This window comes from Panthera leo, chromosome D4 (assembly GCF_018350215.1).
Source record: "Panthera leo isolate Ple1 chromosome D4, P.leo_Ple1_pat1.1, whole genome shotgun sequence".
Taxonomy (NCBI): Eukaryota; Metazoa; Chordata; class Mammalia; order Carnivora; family Felidae; genus Panthera; species Panthera leo.
Genome location: NC_056691.1, coordinates 57276243 through 57293874, shown reverse-complemented (window position 1 = coordinate 57293874; position 17632 = coordinate 57276243). Strand labels below are relative to the sequence as shown.

Genomic DNA, 17632 nt, shown 5'->3' with positions numbered 1-17632 from the left:
AGGAGGGAGGGAATAGGGAGGGGTTTTGGAGGATTTTAGGATCTTACTCGCATCAACTTTGGTAACAATGTCGAGGTTCAGCTGAATGAATATATGCATTGGGGAACCAGGACTGAGACCCCAACAGACGCAGGAAGGAGGTACTATAAGGAGCTACCCAAGGCAACCCCCTGAGACTTGGAGGAACCTCATGTGTAGGAAGTAGAATCCACAGGAATAAGTGGAAGTGGGAAGTGAGGAACAGGGGAGCGCTTGGTAACTCCCTGGGGTTTAGCACTGGCTACTGGGAGGGTGGAGGTGTCTTCCTTGAGTCTGGGGAGAACAAGGAGATGGTTGGAAGGAACACTGCGAAGGTCAGATTTGTTCCACTCGTAGCAGGCAGGCAGCTAGGCAAATCTAAACACATTTCCGCACCCCCTCCCCCGCGGCCCTGGCCCGGGGCCCACGGTTCCCACGGTTCCCACCCCCACCAGCAAATCCAAGCCTCCCACCCCTCTGCCCCGGGGGAGCTAGGCCTAGAGCTCCCGCCTAATTTCCTCTGCTCGGTCACCCCTTCCCCCTCCGCCGAACCGGCTCTCCACTTCCTCCCCCCCACCACCCCCACCGAGGAAAAACGAAAACAAACAGTCCTGCGCCCCGCACCTCACACTTTCCGACCCCAGGACCCGGCTGCTCCCGGAGCAGCTTCTAGAGGCCTCGGTGGGAGGAAGCATCTCACCCCCGACTCCCCGACTCCGGGAGCTCAGTAACTCTTCCCCCTCGCCCTCCGCCTTCCCCGTCCCAGCCCGGCCCCGCCTCCCCACGGGGAAACAGCCCAAAAAAGGGCAGAAAAGAAATTTTGGCGTAAAGTTGGCCTGCAAGAGGAGACGGGAGAGTCCGCTGGGAGAAGGGGAGGGGAGGCAGGGCGCGCGGGGCCACCACTGAGAGAGGAAAGCGGGGTGGGGTGGCGGAGGGGAGGGCGAGAGGAGGGGGCCGGAGGGCCGCGTCCTGGGGATGGGGGCGGGGAGCGCGCCGGGTCCGGCTGGAGCCGCGGGGAAAATATGCGGGGCACGTTGGGGGGCAGGGCGGGCGGGGCGCGGAGCCGGGTACCTAGCCGCCCCGTCACGGTAGAGGAGGGGCCCTGGCTCCACCGGCTCGGGCTGGACGGGGAAGCGAGGGGAAGAGAGGTCAGGCCCGCCCTCGGGGGCAACAAACTGGGCCTCATTCCGCACTGGACCGGGGCTCTGGACTCCCCTCCTGGCTCAGTTTCCCCAAGTCCCTGGTGAAACTCACCGTTGTCTCTACCACGTCGGTAACGCAGACCCAGAGTGTGGGACTCAGGGTAAACTGAGGTACTCGAACCACGGAGGAGCCCCGCCTCCCAAGAGACATTTAATCCAGGGGGATTTACAGGAAACTTCTAAATTAAGGGCAGCGGCTGCTGCAGCTGAGGGGGGCACGCGGGACCCAGCGCCCGCGCAGCTGCCGTGAGCTCACGCCCCGAAATAGCCCCAGGGGCCCCAGTTGCAGCTGCCACTGGGTCGGGCTGTCACTCAGAGTAAGAGCAGAGCCCCCAGCCCGAGGGTCCCCTCCCCTCCGCAGGGCTGGGGTTTTTCCAGCCGGACGTCTTAGCTGCTTTACCTTCCGACGGCTGGGGGCGGGGGGAGGGGCCTCGAGGGGGGCGGTCCCGAGGGGGTGGGCACAGGGGGCGGCCGCGCCCCCCCTCGCCGGGGTGTGCTTCTGCCCCTACAAGGTTTGGGCCGCGGTGGGGGAGGGTCCCGGCCCCCGGCTCCGCCCGGTCCCTCCCCGCCTTTTAGGCGCCCGCCCGGCTGGGACATCCCAGTCCCGCTTGGTCCACCTCGCCGGCCACCCGTGCGCCCAGTTCGTCCAGTCCTCACTGCCTGCCCGTCGGCCCGCCCCCCACCGCAGCCATGGACGCGATCAAGAAGAAGATGCAGATGCTAAAGCTGGACAAGGAGAATGCCATCGACCGCGCCGAGCAGGCCGAGGCCGACAAGAAGCAGGCTGAGGACCGCTGCAAGCAGGTGGGGGCACCAGACCCAGTGCAACCCCCTCCTCCCCAACGAGGGAGGGGTAGGCCCTGTGCACCCAGCCTGAGGCCTGCTGTCCCAGGCTCTTGTGTCCAGTGGGGGGAGGGGGGGGGCGGGAGGGGGGAGGGAGGATAGACCTTCACAGTACCCTCAGGGACCTAGCCAGAGCCACACATAATCTCTCATCCACCATACCTGGGGAGCTGCAATCCCCCAGTTTCCACACCTGCCCCCTGCACATCAATGATGTGCCCAGCTCCTCAGGGCTGGAAGCTTTCTCTCTACCCTCACCAGGTCCCTTTAACAGCCCTGACTACACTGTCCCTCCTCTGCTATCCTGCTTCCTCCCTGACAGCCTCTAAATATCTTCTTGTACCCCCCCTCGCACACACCCCTGCCTCCTTCCTGGGTCCCTGGCCTGACTAACCAAGGCCTCTCTCTCCCAGCTGGAGGAGGAGCAGCAGGCCCTCCAGAAGAAGCTGAAGGGGACAGAGGATGAGGTAGAAAAGTATTCTGAGTCTGTGAAGGACGCCCAGGAGAAACTGGAGCAGGCTGAGAAGAAGGCCACCGACGTGAGTGTAGACCTGCGGTAGGGTGGGAGAGTGCACTGGGAGGGGTCCCAGACCTGGGGATGAAAGAAGGAGGGGACCTAGACATCCCCAGCACCAGGACAGAAATGGTTTCCTCTCAGAAACCCAGGCTAGGGCAAGCTTGCACAATCTAAGGCAGCGGGTAAATCAAAACCACCTACCACTTCCCCTAGAGGACACAGCCTTGTAACTCCATTTGGTTCCAGTTCTTAGAATGTACAGTGATCAAGCAGTGAGTCATCCTGGGGGGTGGGTGGTACAAGAATTTACCATCTATCTTATTAATCCTCTAGATGGAAATGGGAGAAGAGGCTGCAACTCCATGTGCGGGTGTGGGGTATAGGTGTGGATACTGTTGGGCAGGAGGAGGGAGAGGAATCCAGAGATGGGGCCTGACTTGAGTTACACCCCGGGGGGCCATTAGAAATTCCCTGGCTTTGACCTCTGGCTCCAGCAGCCCTCCTGTGCACTGGAGCCCAGCTCAGGTTCTAATGACCCCTCATTTACCCTCATTAAGCTGTCAGCCTTGAGACCAAGCCAGGCCACAGGGCAGAGGGACAGGGCTACAAATGCCAAGGCAACCACCTTAGCAGGTCCGGTTCACTCAGATTTCTCTGCCCACCCCACACCCACTAACTAGACTTCTCTGCTTTCTGCCATTCTCAACCCCCACCTTGGTGTTGGAGAATGGCCATATGACTTTGGATATGGTACTTGAACCATTCTCTGCCTCAATTTCCCCACTGGCCTTCTATCGAGGATTAAGATGAGCCTATGGTTGGAGTTATGGAAGGATTAGAAAAAGCATGTCTGAACATCTGAGATCTGAGATGACATTACTGTTTATATTAACCATTATCCATGTTCCCCAACCCACACCCCCTGCCCCCCGGCCCCAAGGTTGGTTTCTCTGACCTCTAGGCTTGGTTTTGGTTCTCCATCAGCCCTGGCACTTGGGAGGGAACTGACCTGCAGCTGCTAGCAAAGACAACCCTGGGCATCTGACGCTCTATAAATAACTAAGGCCCGGTGCAGCTGGAGGCAGGACTGGAAACCCAAGGAGCTGGGTGGGGGCTGGAGGGGAGGGGAGGACAGGGACAGAGCTGGGGATGCAGGGAAGCAGTGCCAGGAGCCGATAGCAAACACTGTCCAAACTTAATGTATGACCTTGAACACAGCACTTCACTTACACGGTGCCTCAGTTTCTCCTTTCTCTCTTCACATTTATCCAGTGAGGACAGTAGTGCCTGTACTGTGGTTGGAGAGCAGCATCCATAACTGGAAAGAGCTTGAAAAGCAGAAAATGGCAAATATCAGTCCTGTGATGAGGACCCCAGGACTTCCCAGACTCTTCAGAATCATTTGTCACTCCACTATCACGAAGAGAGTTTTCCTTTTATACAGTTCATCTCTCTCTCGAGTAGACCCCTAATGTCTCCCAGAGTCATTCTTCCCAACCCCCAGTGCTGTCCCCAGAATCCTTCCACACTGAGTCATCTGGCCCCCTGCCCGTGAGGGCCTTTGTCACTCTAGGTGGCCTCCAGCACCTGGAGGACAAGCTACTACTTTCTATATATGGTGCTGTGTTTCCCCTGCTGCAGGTTACCTCCCAGGACCAGTTTTCTACCCACTCTGCCCCCAGGACTGCCACCCATCCCTTCCTTCTTTCACTTCTTCCCCTACACTGGCCCTTTCTCCTTTCCAATCTTAAATCTCATGGTCTCTACGATACGTTTCTGAGGGAGAGACAGGAACAACCTAACATTTATGGAGTGTGGACTCTGCAGGCAATGTCCTCAAGTGTTTTCTACATATTATTTTACTATTTCCTGAACTTGGCTTATCATCAGAATCACTTAGAAGCTTATAAAAAAAAAAAAAATTTTTTTTTTAAAGATTTCCAAGCTCCTGTCCTGGAGATCTCATTTCAGTCGATTGAGCCTGGAGCTAGCGAGCCTGTTTAGTTGTCTAAACCTCCCACGTGATCCTGTTGATTGAGTCATTATGTCAGAACAGCCTACAGAGGAGGAACTGCTTGTGTCAACTCAGATTTAAAAAGGAGGAGGGGCACCTGGATGGCTCAGTCCATTGAACAACCCACTCTTGATTTCGGCTCAGGTCATGATCTTGTGGTTCGTGAGTTTTAACCCCACATCAGGCTCTGCGCTGACAGTGCAGAGCTAGCTTGGGATTCACTCTTCCTCTCTCTCTGCCCCTACCCCTCTCTCAAAATAAATAAATAAAGTTAAAAAGGAGGCATCTGAGGCCTAGAGAAACTAAGTAAGTTGCTCAAGGTCATACAAGTGCTAAGTGGCTGAGGGTAGCTCACAATGGTCTGACTCATAGCCCGTGCTCTTAACACCAAACTGTACTGCTTCTCTCATTTTTCTTTTTGGGGGCCCTTCTTGCTCTGACCTCATTTTCTCAAGGTATCATTTTCAATGGACCATCCCCCAAAAAACCTCCATGGTTTTGCCTCTGTATTGCAGATCAGGGGATGAGTATGTGTCACTCACACAGCCTTTGGCAAGAAGCCCCTTCTTATAGGCATGGATGTCCCATAGAGGCCTGGCTAGCCTCCTGAGCCCCTCACTGGGAGACTGACTGGCAGCCAGTGACATCAGGGATCTTGATTGTGTGATTGGCTATTTTTAGCAATGGTGAGGTCTGGTTGGCCTGATGTGTCCCCACCCTCTTACCTGGGCCAGGCTTTGCTGTGGAGGAATCCCAGCTCCTCTGACCTGGTCCCAGCACTTATACTGCTTTCAGTGGGTACCGAAAGACCTGCAGATAACCATTGGGAGACTAATTATGCACCGTGTTAGAAGAGGCCCTGAAGCAGGGGAGTGGAGCCTGTTAAGAAATGCATGTTTTGGGCCTCAATAGACCCTAGACGAAGATAGCTGGTTAGGGGGAAGAACGGGTTGAAAGTCTGGGAGCCAGGAAACAGATTCTTTCTGACAAGAATCTTACTATCCTCTGAAACCTCTCTGATCCTCATTCAAGGTAGACAAAGCCCCCTCTGACCTCTGGCCTTTGCCCCACAGGCTGAGGCAGATGTGGCCTCCCTGAACCGCCGCATTCAGCTGGTAGAGGAGGAGCTGGACCGGGCACAGGAGCGCCTGGCTACAGCCCTACAAAAGCTGGAGGAGGCTGAGAAGGCAGCTGATGAGAGTGAGAGGTGGGCAGGGGGCCTCCCAAGGGGTGGGCCGGGGAGGGTCTGGGAGCCCGTCTCTGCTGGTCTTGACACCACTTCCGCCCCTCTCCCTGCCATTCAGAGGAATGAAGGTCATTGAAAACCGAGCCATGAAGGATGAGGAAAAGATGGAGCTGCAGGAGATGCAGCTGAAGGAGGCCAAGCACATCGCCGAGGATTCAGACCGCAAATATGAGGAGGTGACAGCCCTGTCCCACTTCCTTCTCCCCCCAAACCCCAGATACTCTCCATAACTCACCCAGGCTCTGCTCCTTCTCTCCCTCATCCCCCAGGTGGCCAGGAAGCTGGTGATCCTGGAAGGAGAGCTGGAGCGCTCAGAAGAAAGAGCCGAGGTGGCTGAGAGGTAAGGGTACCCTGGGCGGCAAGTGAAACTCGGCCTGGTCCCGTGGCTGTGGGGCACTCTGGACAGTGGGAGGCAGTTTCCCAGGCTTGGGGCCATAGGGACAGGTCCTGTCCTCTGACCCCTAACTGCTGCCCCCAGCCGAGCCAGGCAGCTGGAGGAGGAGCTCCGAACCATGGACCAGGCCCTCAAGTCCCTGATGGCCTCAGAGGAGGAGGTAGTGACCTCTCTGGACCTTTCTGGGCAATGGTGCCTTCTCTCAGCTCACCTTTCCCCTGATCTCAGGCTGTTCTCTCACCTGCTGGGGGTCGGGAAGAGCCTGGGGCTTCCAAGTTCTGCTCACTGTCACTCTCACAACTTTGCTCTTCTCTTCTCTCCTCCACCCCTTCCCCAACTGTGCCGTCTTCACTGTCTCCCACACTATGCCCTCACACCCTCCCCCTGCCACACACCCCCTGCAGTAAATGTGGGGACCTAGAGGAAGAGCTGAAAATTGTTACCAACAACTTGAAATCCCTGGAAGCCCAAGCGGACAAGGTAGAGGGGGGTAGAGGGGCAGTGAGGATGGGGTCCTGCAGGGGAGGGAGGCGATGGGCCCAGGCAGGGAGGGGCTGGGTGTTCCCTGGAGACAAGATCAGGAGCAGCCTGTGGACTCGGTGGAGCGAAGGATTTGTGGAGGCGATCTACTAATGGCGTGTATATGTCCCTAAAAGTATTCCACCAAAGAAGATAAATATGAAGAGGAGATCAAACTGCTGGAGGAGAAGCTAAAAGAGGTGAGAGTCTTAGGGCACCTGGTGACTCAGTCGGTTGAGCATCCGACTCTTGATTTTGGCTCAGGCCACGATCTCGCAGTTGGTGTCGGGCTCCATGCTGACAGCGTGGAGCCTGGTTGGGATTTTCTCTCTCCCTCTCTCTCTCTCTGCCCCTCCCCTGCTCACTCGAGTGCACACATGCTCTCTCTCTCTGTCTCAAAATAAATAAACTTAAAAATAATAATAAAGTAAAAGAGGTGAGAGTCCTTCCAGTCCCCACTGTCCCCTCAAGCCCCCCATCCCCTCCAGAGACAGCCTGTGGCAGGGACTTTGGAAAAAGGGATGGAAGAGGAGGTTGACTTAAGTGAAAGTATCTGGGAGGCCTAATCTTTGTCATTCTTCCGTCTTACCTCAACTCCCAGGCTGAGACCCGAGCAGAGTTTGCCGAGAGGTCTGTGGCAAAGTTGGAGAAGACCATTGATGACCTGGAAGGTAAAAGGGATACTCCCCTGTATCCAAAGCTTTTTAAGCAGGTCACACTCCCCATGACTATCAGTCTGTCCCTTATTTTCCCATCCCATAATACTTGCCACGGATAAATTAGTGTTGGATCACCTGGGATTCCACCAGCTCCCGGGGTGTGACCCGCCATCCGAGGAGTTGTACCTGGTTGCAGTGTGTCAACTCCAGTGCTCCTCAAACATGAGTGTGCATGAAAACACCTCATAGAATTTTTAAAACACAGCATCCTGGGTCCTAATCCAAAGTAGTTGCTGACTTTGGGCTGGAGAATTTGTATATCTAACAAGCTCCCCGGCAATGCCAGTGCTGCTGGTCCTCAGACCACACTTTGAGTAGCACTGACCTAGACAATCCTGTCTCCAAGTGCAACATAATAGAGCTGTGTCATAGAGACTTCTTTATTAAATATGGAGAGATTTGGTTTAATATCTAGGTTTTCACGACATTAATGGAAAATACTGTTTTAAGCTAGATTTAGTGAAAACGAACATCTGGGTATTTGCTAGTCTGTGACTATTTCTCATTAGTATCAAGAATGTTGTGCCTAAACTGTATTTTCTTTTTATTCTATAATAACCGTTTCACCTTCATAATTCCCACTTCTCATGCTTCCAGGCTTTCAGGCAAGCCTCAATTTTATCTCCAACTTTAGGACCTTAGACCCTTCTGGCTCCAGCACCCTCCCCCTGAATCGAGCATTCCTGCTTATTCAAAGCACTGTACCCCCATGTCCCTGGGGGAGGTAGGAGCTCCAAGGGGAAGAACCAGTTTGGGCTACAGAGAAAAACAAGAGAGACAGGGATACAGAGAGGGGAGGAGGGAGCCCTGATGGCTGTCCAGCTTGTTCTCCAGCCTATTTCTCTCACTCCATCTTTGTCTACCTCTCTCTGATTCTTGTTCTCTTTCCATTACCCTCTCTCCTTCCTTTCCTCTTTCCCTCCATTCCCTCTTCCCACACTCCCACCTGGTCCCCCTCCCCGTGATCCCACCCCCCCCAGACGAAGTCTATGCACAGAAGATGAAGTACAAGGCCATCAGTGAGGAGCTGGACAACGCACTCAACGACATCACCTCCCTCTGAGCCCCACGCCAGTGTGGCCCCCTCAGCCCCTTTTCTCCTCTCCTTTCCACTCTCTTTGTGGGGAGGGGGCAGTCAGGAGGAACAAAGTTGTCAGCATCGCACAGCCAGGCTGGGCGCAGCCTCGGAGAAGCCCCACCACACCTGCCGCCCACCCTGGCACTTGCTTCATCCTTCTATCCAACCACTCACTCCACCCTCCAGCCTCTACCTCTTTCTGCTGCTTAATAAACTCAACTTGGTCTCCATGCTGTCTTCCTGCCCTCCAGAGAGCACTTCTATCATCCCCACAGAAACCCTGGCTCTTACAGACACCCCCAATCTTGTGCCCCCTCCTCCCCTGCTGAGCTCACCCACAAAACACTGTGGCCCATGCCAGAACCCCCTCCACATGGCACTCTCAGTCTGTCACCATGTCACTGCTGCATGTGGGCATGCATAACCCCATCAGTCACCATGAGCCCTCTAGTGCCTCTGACAGACATGCTCTTCGGCAGACCCAGGTCTGTCACTAACCTCCAAGCATTCAGCTGCAGTTCCGGGATTTAAGGGAATGACTGGAAGGGACGTGGGTGGGGAGGTGCCGAGGAAGCGCAAGAAGGTTGTGAAAGGTCTGGCTGGGGTAAAGTTTGGAAAAATGTCGGATGCCAACAACATGGGGCTTTCCCTGCAGGTCTGTTTTCTGCCTCAAGTCTATCTGTCTGTCTGGTCCTTCCTTTTCTGGTTCAGTCTTTGTCTTTCCTTCCATTTCTAATACTCTTAAACCTTCTAAAGAAGGAGGGTAAATTAGTTCATGACTCAAGCCTTCCCATCCCACCCCCATGACCCTGAAGCCTTGAGTCCACGTCCGTCTTGGTCAGTCCATCCATTTGCCCTTGGCACCGGGTCCTCAGACCTCTAAGTGCTTATGTCTTCCTATGCCTCCAACCCACACCAAGTCTATTTGTCTCATCCCCCATCTCCCCCCATGTCTCCCTGCCCTTCCTCACGTGCTGCTTCCCCTCACAGAGACCTTGGCCAGTGCCAAGGAGGAGAACGTGGAGATTCACCAGACTCTCGACCAGACCCTGCTGGAACTCAACAACCTTTGAGGGCTGGCTCTGCCCCCCAGCCGGGCGATAGTTGCTGTCCCAACTCAATAAAATGGTTATTACCTGCGTCACAGGGCCCTTTAAACCTTTCTTTGGTGTTGGCGACGGTGGTAGTTTTCCAAAGTGGAAAAGGCTAAGAGGATGCCTGAGGGGAGCAATGGAGTTGGAAGGCCCCCTGACTGAACAGGGCCTGAGTCCAAGCTCTACACTAGGACTTCCTTTTCAAAGGGAGCCAAGGGGTGGGGGCACTGGGCTCATTGAGGAGGGTTATGAAGAGGCTGTGTAAAGCAGAGAGGCCCCACAGGGCTTGGGGGGAACATCCTGGCCCTACTACCCGCAGGGCAAAGGAGCCCGCTGTCCGCGGCACTGCCCCATTCCAGCAGGCGGCTGGGCCAGACAACACAATCTGAAGGCAAAACTGCAAAGCTACACAGATTTATTTGAGCAGGGTTAAAGACCAAAAGCCTCACTATGATTTTAAGCCTAGAGGCTAAGCCTGCCCTGCCCCCCAGACACATGCACTGCTGCGTGTGTGCGCACACACAGCCATTCTATTTCAGTCACTTCCACCCCCTTCCTGATAACATCTGTGGTAGGCAGATAATGCCCCCCACCAAAGATGTCCACACCCTCATCCTGTGAAATAGGGCCTCACACGGGAAAAGAAACTTTGTGATTAAGGTAAGGATTTTGAAATTGGGAGAGTATCCTAGGTTATCTGGGTAGGCCCAATGTAATCACAACGGTTCTTATAAGAAGGAGGCAAGGTCAATGGCAGTTAGAAGAGATGTGACGGTGGAAGCATGAGGCTAGAGTGATAATGAGGAAGGGGCCACAAGCCAAGGAATGTTTGGCTTCTAGAACCTGAAAAAGGAAACCCTCCCCTCAAAGTGTCCAGAAGGAACCTGCCCTTATACCTTGACTTCAGCCTATAAGATTCACTTTGGACTTCTGACCTCCAGAACTCTAAGAAGATAAATTTGCATTACCATAAAGTGTGGTAATGAATACACCATCCTGATTTAGAGAACAAAGCTGCCTTCCATATATTTTATTAGAAACATTTATTTAAAAAAATATTTGGACCTTAAAAAGGAAGTGGTGTAAAGGGTAGGACAGGACAGTCTCCAGCTCCCCCTCAGATTCTTCTGGCTGGCTTCTCTGCACATTCTCCAAGTTCCAAGGACTCTAGGCAACAGTCTCGGTGACCTCTGCTGGGTGGTAGCTAACATTCCCTTTGGTCCCACTTCGGAGTCTACACAACAGAAAAGCCTAGTCAGAAAACTGCCCCTCCAGATGAACTCATTTGCACACAAAGTGCATGAAACTTCTGGACTCCAGCCAGGGAGGTGGGGCAGTGCCTGAGGAAGAAGGGCACAAGGAAGCGGGTAGGTATACCTCTGCTGCCTTCTCATTTGCACAAGGAAGGCGATGCAGGTGACGGCAAAGAGGAGGCCAAAAACCAAGGCCAGGATGTCACCTGGAGGGAGAGGAGAGGCCACCTCAGAGTGAAGAGTCTAGAATTCAGCCCGCTTCAGTATATTCCCCCCCTGCCCCCCAGGTTTTTCAGCTGCCCTCAGTGTCTCAGAATCCAGAAGAGGCCCTCAAAGGGATGGGGGTAGATACACAAGAATGAGTAAGATAAGCACCTTTTTTTACCTAAAAGCAAGTAAAAGATGTTGTTTGGGAAGGAGGATGCTAGATTTCTGGGGCTTCCTTCTAACCAACTTTTGCCCTGGGGACAACAGAGGAGCCCCCGCCCTTGATCTGACCCTCTTTCTTATTGGGGTTGGAGGTCTATTCTGCAGAAAAGGAGAAGGGGTACAGGTGGCCCTAGCCCCTGAGGCTGAACAGTGCCAAGGGGTCAGGAGCCAGAGAAGGGGCACAGACTCACCAGCAGCAAGGCAGGGATTCTGGTGGACTGAAGAGAAAAAGGAGACATTAGAACCAGGGGCTGTGACTACCAATGACAGACACAGGCACAAAGGAAGACACATGGAACGATGAGGGACCTGTGGCCAGGGGGGACATGGCAATATGGGTCACCACCAAGCTGCACCTGGCTCAATGGTCCTGGGGCTGCTCTCCACTCCAGCCGGGAAGGAGGCCTCGATCATTCGCCCATTCAACGGCTGCGTCTCTCGGAAGTTCATCTGTAGCCGAGCATCATCAGGTCCCCACAGGGAGGCAGAGAGGGTGTGGAGCTAGGGAGGTCAGTAGACAGGGGGGTGGGCTCATGACAAGAAAATGAAAGGTTCACAGGCCTACTCACAGCCAGCACCTCAGGGCTTCAACCCCTTTGTCCCCTCTTCCCCCATAAGGCCCCCTCATCTCCTTATGCATCTTGATTTCATCCTTATACCTCTTTCCCCCACATCCCCTATGTCACCACCATGCCCCAGCCCCACCTGCTTAGCACTCAGCCTCACTGTCTGGTTGAACACAGTCCAGATGACCCCCTGGGCACAGGGGGGTGTGGTTAGAGACCCCTCATAGCGGAAGTAGCGGCTGAGGTCAGAGGGCAGCAGTGCAGATACATCCAGTCCTGGGACCCAAGTCTCTGAGTCTGCGGAGAGGACCTGTGCTGGAGTCCCACCTAGATTTCTCCCCTCCAAAGCTTTTGGGTGCAGGGATATAGTTTCATCTCCCAGAAGCCAAGCGGAGGCAAGTTCCTGAGAGCACTTCTTCACCAGGTGTGTCCCTTCCCATAACTCAGCACAAGACATAATTCAGAAAAAGATAAAGGGCTGAGGGGCCTCCCAGAGTGAAAGAAGGGCTCCTTAGGTGCTCCTTCTGACTCTTCACTCTTACTTTGCATACTATGACAACATGCTGGACTACAGGTTTAAGCCCAAAATGAACGAAAAGGGAAAGTGAGCTGAAGAACTTGGATGTTTGAAACTATAAAAAACAGACACAAAAACTCAAAAAGCACAGTTCCTTCTAGTTTAGCAAAATCTAAGGTCCAGTAGTGAGGTTTAAAATGACCCAGAGTGGCTGAGAAGGGAAAGATTTCTAACAAAAGTACAAATTTAAAATATTTGATGCTTGTGAAGGAGAACTAGACAGTTCTCAGAAAACTTTTAGCTCCCCAGACTCAACCTCTTAAGTTCCAAACGCTGTTTTATTTTTGCAGTCTTTTTGTTTGTTTGTTTTGGCTCTTATTTTGTTTTTTGTTTGATTTTGGGTTGCTGGGTTGTTTTGTTTTGTTTTGTTTTGTTTTACCATAAAGCCTGTAGGCAGCAGTATGCTTGTGCCTGTTAACCTCTTCTCAGCTTCACAGTTATTGTCAACACCATAGTCAGTCAGCTCACATGTCGGTTCCCTGCCTGTGGGAGGGGGGCCATCTCCATCCTCTCACCTGAGGCTCCCCAAAGGTAACTCTTCATGAACAAGAGTACTGAGGGTAGTGGCCCAACTAACAAACTGACCTTCCTCAGCGATTTCTTCCAAATGTGACAGCAACTGCTCATAGGCACTGTTTTCTTCGGGGCCCTCCTGGGAAATAACAGTACAAGACAAGCTCTTACAGGTATCTAGAGCCATGGCTAGAGGCCTGAAGATGAGGTAGGCTTCCCTTAGCCCTCCTCCACTTCTCAGTTCTGAGAATGCTGGGGAACACAAAATCTTATGTATTACTACTCAATCATTTTACTTCCACTTTGCAAACTAACCTAATATGCTTGGTGGGCTGGTTTTCAATGGCAAATTGGAAGAGGAGGAAGATAGGCCACTTTACTAGGATAGAAGGCTCTCAGTGATCTGGATCCTACTACCTTTACCAGTCTCATTGAGCCCACCTCCACCTTTACACTCCATGGTCTCCCCACAGAAAACCATAATAACCTTTGTATTCTCATTACCTCTGCATTCACCTTAATAATTCATGTGTTTGACTTTTGTAGCAAGGACATGCTATTTCAGAGGCACTTTTCTGAACTTTGTGCTGTCAGGGTGGCATTAAGTAGTCAGTTAGGCAGTGACTGAGCCTAGAAGGTACCTCACCATCCCTCCATTTTACTAGTCTCTTCTAATCACTGTGTATGTAGCCTTGATCACTACAGATCCAAAGAGGTCACTAAATGTTTCTTTAGGCTTTATCGCATTTCACAAAGTGGAAATTAAAGGAGTAAGCAAGAAATCACTCTTCCTGGTGTCCTGTCCATTCCACCTGCCATTCCCTGAGTGGGCCATATTCTTAGTCCACATATACTGTTGGCTCTGTGTGGAATATCTCATTTTCTTTCCCACTAGTGAAGGCTTCCAAGTTTCACCTCCTCTGTTAAGTTTTCCCTGACCACCTTTCTTACTATGTGTCCTTTGTATATGTCTATCATTTCAGCCTCTCCCACTGGTGGTGGACTCCTTAGAGACCAGGAACCACAGTTTCTGACTCCTTCGTGTGGCTCAACTCCTCGCTTACAGTGGGTAGGTGTTGAATGAATTAATCAGTGAGTGAATGAGGATTGCCGGGAGCCAGGGTGAGTGTGCTAGGATGGGGTGTCTGGGGTCAAGATACACTGAGCTCTGGGGTACGGGGAAGCAGGGAATAGGGGTGTCCAGAGCTGGTACCTGCAGAAAGGCGGCCAGCACGGCTAGTCCCCCCGGGCGCCCCAAGGCCTCATCAACTTTGGCAAATGCAGTGCTGAGGTGAACCACGTGGATCTGGAGAGGAACAGAGGGTAGGAGTGGACAAGATACCCCGCCCAGCGCCCCCCTTCGCCTCTCCGCTGCGCGCTCACCTCGGCAGGGAAACGGTGGCCGTCAACCGTGTGCTCCGAGCCCGGGCGACCCGCAGCCCCCCAGTGCAGATGCAACTGCAGGGCCCGGTACTCCCGCCCGGGACCCAGAGCCATTTCCAGCCCCGGAGGCAGGGTCAGTTGCACTACGAGGGAAGAGGCCAGTGAGCCCGGAGAGCCAGCCTACCTGGGAGGGCCAGCCAAACTCCTTAGCACAGCCCCCACCCGCCTTCTATTATAGGCCAGGTTGCATCCCCAGATAGCCTCCGCCCGTTCCCGGAGGCTCCCCTCACCGGTGTGGCCATTGTTGCGCAGGCGCAGTTCTGGGAGAGGCGGGAGCTCAAAGCCTAGGAGTTCCAGAGGTTGCAGGGCGGGGCAAAATGCGGCGAGCTCCGGGCGGATATCTACCGGCGATTGGAAGCGGCCTGCGCAGGCTGGGGACACCTGGGGCCAGGGCGGGTCGGCTGGAATGAGAGAATGTGGACTGGAAGTCTAGTGACAAGACCAGGAACTGTTAGGGAAGCAGGGTAGAAAAAGTGAGGGGGTGGAGTGAGAAAGAACGGGGCGGGAAATAGAAATCAGGGATGTGGACCGACACAGGCAGCGGGCGGCGGTGTTGGGGACTCGCAGTCGTAACTACAATGAGTGGGACGCACAGGACCGATGTTCGGGGATAGCTGGGGGTTCAGATCAGGAGAGCAGAATGCCCAGGTTGGGTCTGTGCAGGGGGTAGGTGTCTCACCTCCATAGCGCCAATGACTGTGGTCATCTCCTGCATAAATGAGAAGGATGAAAAGCCTTTCTTTAAGCCCAGTCCCTCCCCAGTGTCCAGCATGAGGTGGGTCCCCCTCACTAGTAGGGGTTCTCCAACTCAGATGCCTTACAAAGGCATAGCAGGTAAGGCAAATGCCTTAAGTGGCTAGGTATAAAGCACAACAGATTGCAAACAAACATAACACCATAGCTTGGTAGCCCAAGGATCCTACTGGCCCCAGAGATACTAGTTTGCAACCACTGTCTTAGAGTCTGTAAAGTGGGCCAGGGCCTCAGTCTCCAGGCCCAAGTCAGTCGACCCTCTCCCCTTTCTCCCTGTGTCCAACTCCCTTCCCAAAGTTCCTGGGTTCTGAGTCAAAATAGCAGGATCCTCTACTTGCTATTCCTTCTTCCTAGGTCTCAGTTTCTTCAGAGGAGGAAAGATGGGGGTGGGGTAGCAGAGAAAGAGCAGGAAGGGTCTGTAGAGATCACTCACCTGCAGTCTACAGACCCTTCCTGCTCTTCCTCTGCTACCCCACCCCCATCTTTCCTCCTCCCTCATATTCTTACTTCTCTTATGTCTTCTCTCTTTCCACATTCCTCAACTTTCTCCTCCCCAACCATCCTCTTTCTTCTTTCTCATCTCTTTCTGTTTCATCTCCTATTTATGCTTTTTTTGTCTCTATTCATCCCCTTCTAGCTCTGAAAGGGGGAAGGGTCTGGTGGCATGAGATCCCCCAAGGGTGGAAAAAGCTACTGTCAGAGTATAGGTTCCTCCCCTTCCCTGAATAATCCCTGCCTGGGTTGGGGTTTAGTGGGGGGAGGAAAACCTCCTGGAACCTAGATTTGGAGGGCTGTTGACCACTTACCTTTGTTGTGCCTGTGGGCATTATTCTGGGAGCCTTGAGTATCCCTGGGTACCTCAACAGTAGGTAGATCCTCTAACTTCAGAGAGTCCTCTTCTCCTGGTTCAGTCTTCATTCCAGATGGGTCCTCTCCAGGTGGGTCCCCCTCTCCAGGTGGATCCTCCTCTCCAGGTGGATCCTCTTCACTGGGTGGGTTCTCCCCATCCAGTTGATCATCTTCCCCAGATGAATCTCCTCCCAACCCAGGTGCCCCCTGCATCCGGGACAGGCTCTGGAGATGGGCAGGCACCAGGAGCAGCAGTAACAGCAGCAGTTGCACAGCAGGGCCCCGGGAAGGGGCCGGGATCCACAGAGGGAGCCAGGGACTAGGGCACAGGGGAGCCATGCGGCTGACTGTGGGGTGTCCCAGACACAGTGTGTACGGGCTGTACGTGCATCGGAAACAGGAGCTGGGTGGGGGAGGAGCAAGCCTGGAGGGGAGCAGGCTGACTCACAGAGGGCCCTTTTGTAGAGATGGAGCCAAAGTCCCGTGGGTCTGCCTGGCCCTATGCCCCTTCCCCGATACCAAAGCCTGGGTGGGGGTGGAGTGAGGGGCAGGTATGTGCACAGGCAGGAGGTTATCAGGGTCACAGGCTCAGCCTGGAACCCAAGGCACCACCTGGCACAGGCTCCCCCTGGCACCGCCCAGCTGCTCACCAGCCAGCCTCAGCTAACCCTGGCCTGCTTCCCAGCCCCAGGCAGAGAGGGGGAAAGACAGGGAGCTGGGGCCCCCACAGCTTCTGGCTAAGAGGGGAAGCAGCCCATGTATATCTCCCTGGCCCAGACAAGGAGCAGGTAAAGGGGTAGGACAAGCTGCTGGGGAGGCCTGGGGTGCGTGGACACATAGGCAGGTGGGAGGCTAATCTGAATATAAATGGAAAACTGAATATATGTAGGAGAGGGACTCTGATGGGCTTAAACTAAATTTATTTATCATATTACACCTCTGCTCAAAAACCTTCATTGGCTTCCATCTGTCCACCTTCTTCTTCTAGTTGACTTCCAAGTCCCTTCAAAATCTTATCCAAGAAGCCTTTCCATTTTATCTCCTACTACTCTCCCTCATACTCCATTCAAATTATTCATTTCCACCCCACCCCCCAGACTTTTGACCACCTTTGTTCATCTAGTGTCACTCTTATATTTAACAGTTATTTAGCATCCACTATGTCCAGCACTGGCCTATGGACTAAAGGTACAGAAATGAATAAAACACAGTCCCTGTCCTAAGGAGCTCACTATCTAGTGAGTGAAGGCAAACACTATCACAATATTCAGGGGAGAGAGATCAATTTTGCCTCAGAAAGTAGTACAGGAGTAGGCAAAATTTGATCAGGGCTTTGAAGAAGTAGAAATTCAATTACTAAAAACAATGGGGAGAGTGGTATTTTGTGCAAAGGAAAGGCATCAAATATCTTGTGCAAGAGAATGACAGAATCCAAGTCTCATACTAGGTTGTGTTGATGGCTAGTGTGCAACATGGACTGGAAGGGAAGAGTGGGTGCAAGGAGATGAAAAGTAAAAGGACCCCAAGACTTGGGGTTCCCAGTCTGCCTACTCATTTGAGAAACATTTATTGAGACTCCTCCAATTCTCCAGGGACCATTCTAAG

At 53.4% G+C, this 17632-nt stretch overlaps 2 protein-coding genes across 5 annotated transcripts; one reads left to right on the top strand and one right to left on the bottom strand.

The window, feature by feature from the left end:
- The first annotated feature begins 1677 nt into the window (after window positions 1-1677).
- Window positions 1678-9694, top strand: TPM2 (tropomyosin 2). 4 transcript variants are annotated; one of them, XM_042912902.1, is made up of 9 exons: window positions 1678-2024; window positions 2477-2602; window positions 5668-5801; window positions 5899-6016; window positions 6110-6180; window positions 6319-6394; window positions 6891-6953; window positions 7355-7424; window positions 9541-9694. In XM_042912902.1, exons 1-9 carry the CDS (start codon window positions 1911-1913, stop codon window positions 9621-9623), a joined length of 855 nt encoding a protein of 284 aa, XP_042768836.1. In that variant the 5' UTR covers window positions 1678-1910; the 3' UTR covers window positions 9624-9694. The 4 variants fall into 4 exon arrangements, with proteins under 4 accessions (XP_042768836.1, XP_042768839.1, XP_042768838.1 ...); XM_042912905.1 differs by lacking the exons at window positions 6319-6394; window positions 9541-9694 and adding exons at window positions 6639-6714; window positions 8453-9534 and having other exon boundaries at window positions 1763-2024; XM_042912904.1 differs by lacking the exon at window positions 6319-6394 and adding an exon at window positions 6639-6714 and having other exon boundaries at window positions 1768-2024.
- Window positions 9695-10644: 950 nt separating this feature from the next.
- Window positions 10645-16366, bottom strand: CA9 (carbonic anhydrase 9). The gene is made up of 11 exons (XM_042913815.1): window positions 15985-16366; window positions 15105-15134; window positions 14656-14826; window positions 14366-14508; window positions 14196-14288; window positions 13055-13121; window positions 12032-12189; window positions 11683-11827; window positions 11518-11544; window positions 11022-11103; window positions 10645-10878 (listed from the first exon to the last, which is right to left on the bottom strand). Exons 1-11 carry the CDS (start codon window positions 16364-16366, stop codon window positions 10812-10814), a joined length of 1365 nt encoding a protein of 454 aa, XP_042769749.1. The 3' UTR covers window positions 10645-10811.
- Between the last annotated feature and the right edge of the window lie 1266 nt (window positions 16367-17632).

Coding starts and splice junctions, on each gene's coding strand:
- TPM2 (XM_042912902.1), top strand. CDS start 1,911: ATGGACGCGATCAAGAAGAAGATGCAGATGCTAAAGCTGGACAAGGAG. Junction 6,017..6,109: donor CAGACCGCAAATATGAGGAG/GTGACAGCCCTG, acceptor CTCATCCCCCAG/GTGGCCAGGAAGCTGGTGAT. Junction 7,425..9,540: donor GACCATTGATGACCTGGAAG/GTAAAAGGGATA, acceptor TTCCCCTCACAG/AGACCTTGGCCAGTGCCAAG.
- CA9 (XM_042913815.1), bottom strand. CDS start 16,366: ATGGCTCCCCTGTGCCCTAGTCCCTGGCTCCCTCTGTGGATCCCGGCC. Junction 14,289..14,365: donor GCCACCGTTTCCCTGCCGAG/GTGAGCGCGCAG, acceptor GTTCCTCTCCAG/ATCCACGTGGTTCACCTCAG. Junction 11,828..12,031: donor TGAGGCTGAGTGCTAAGCAG/GTGGGGCTGGGG, acceptor TGACCTCCCTAG/CTCCACACCCTCTCTGCCTC.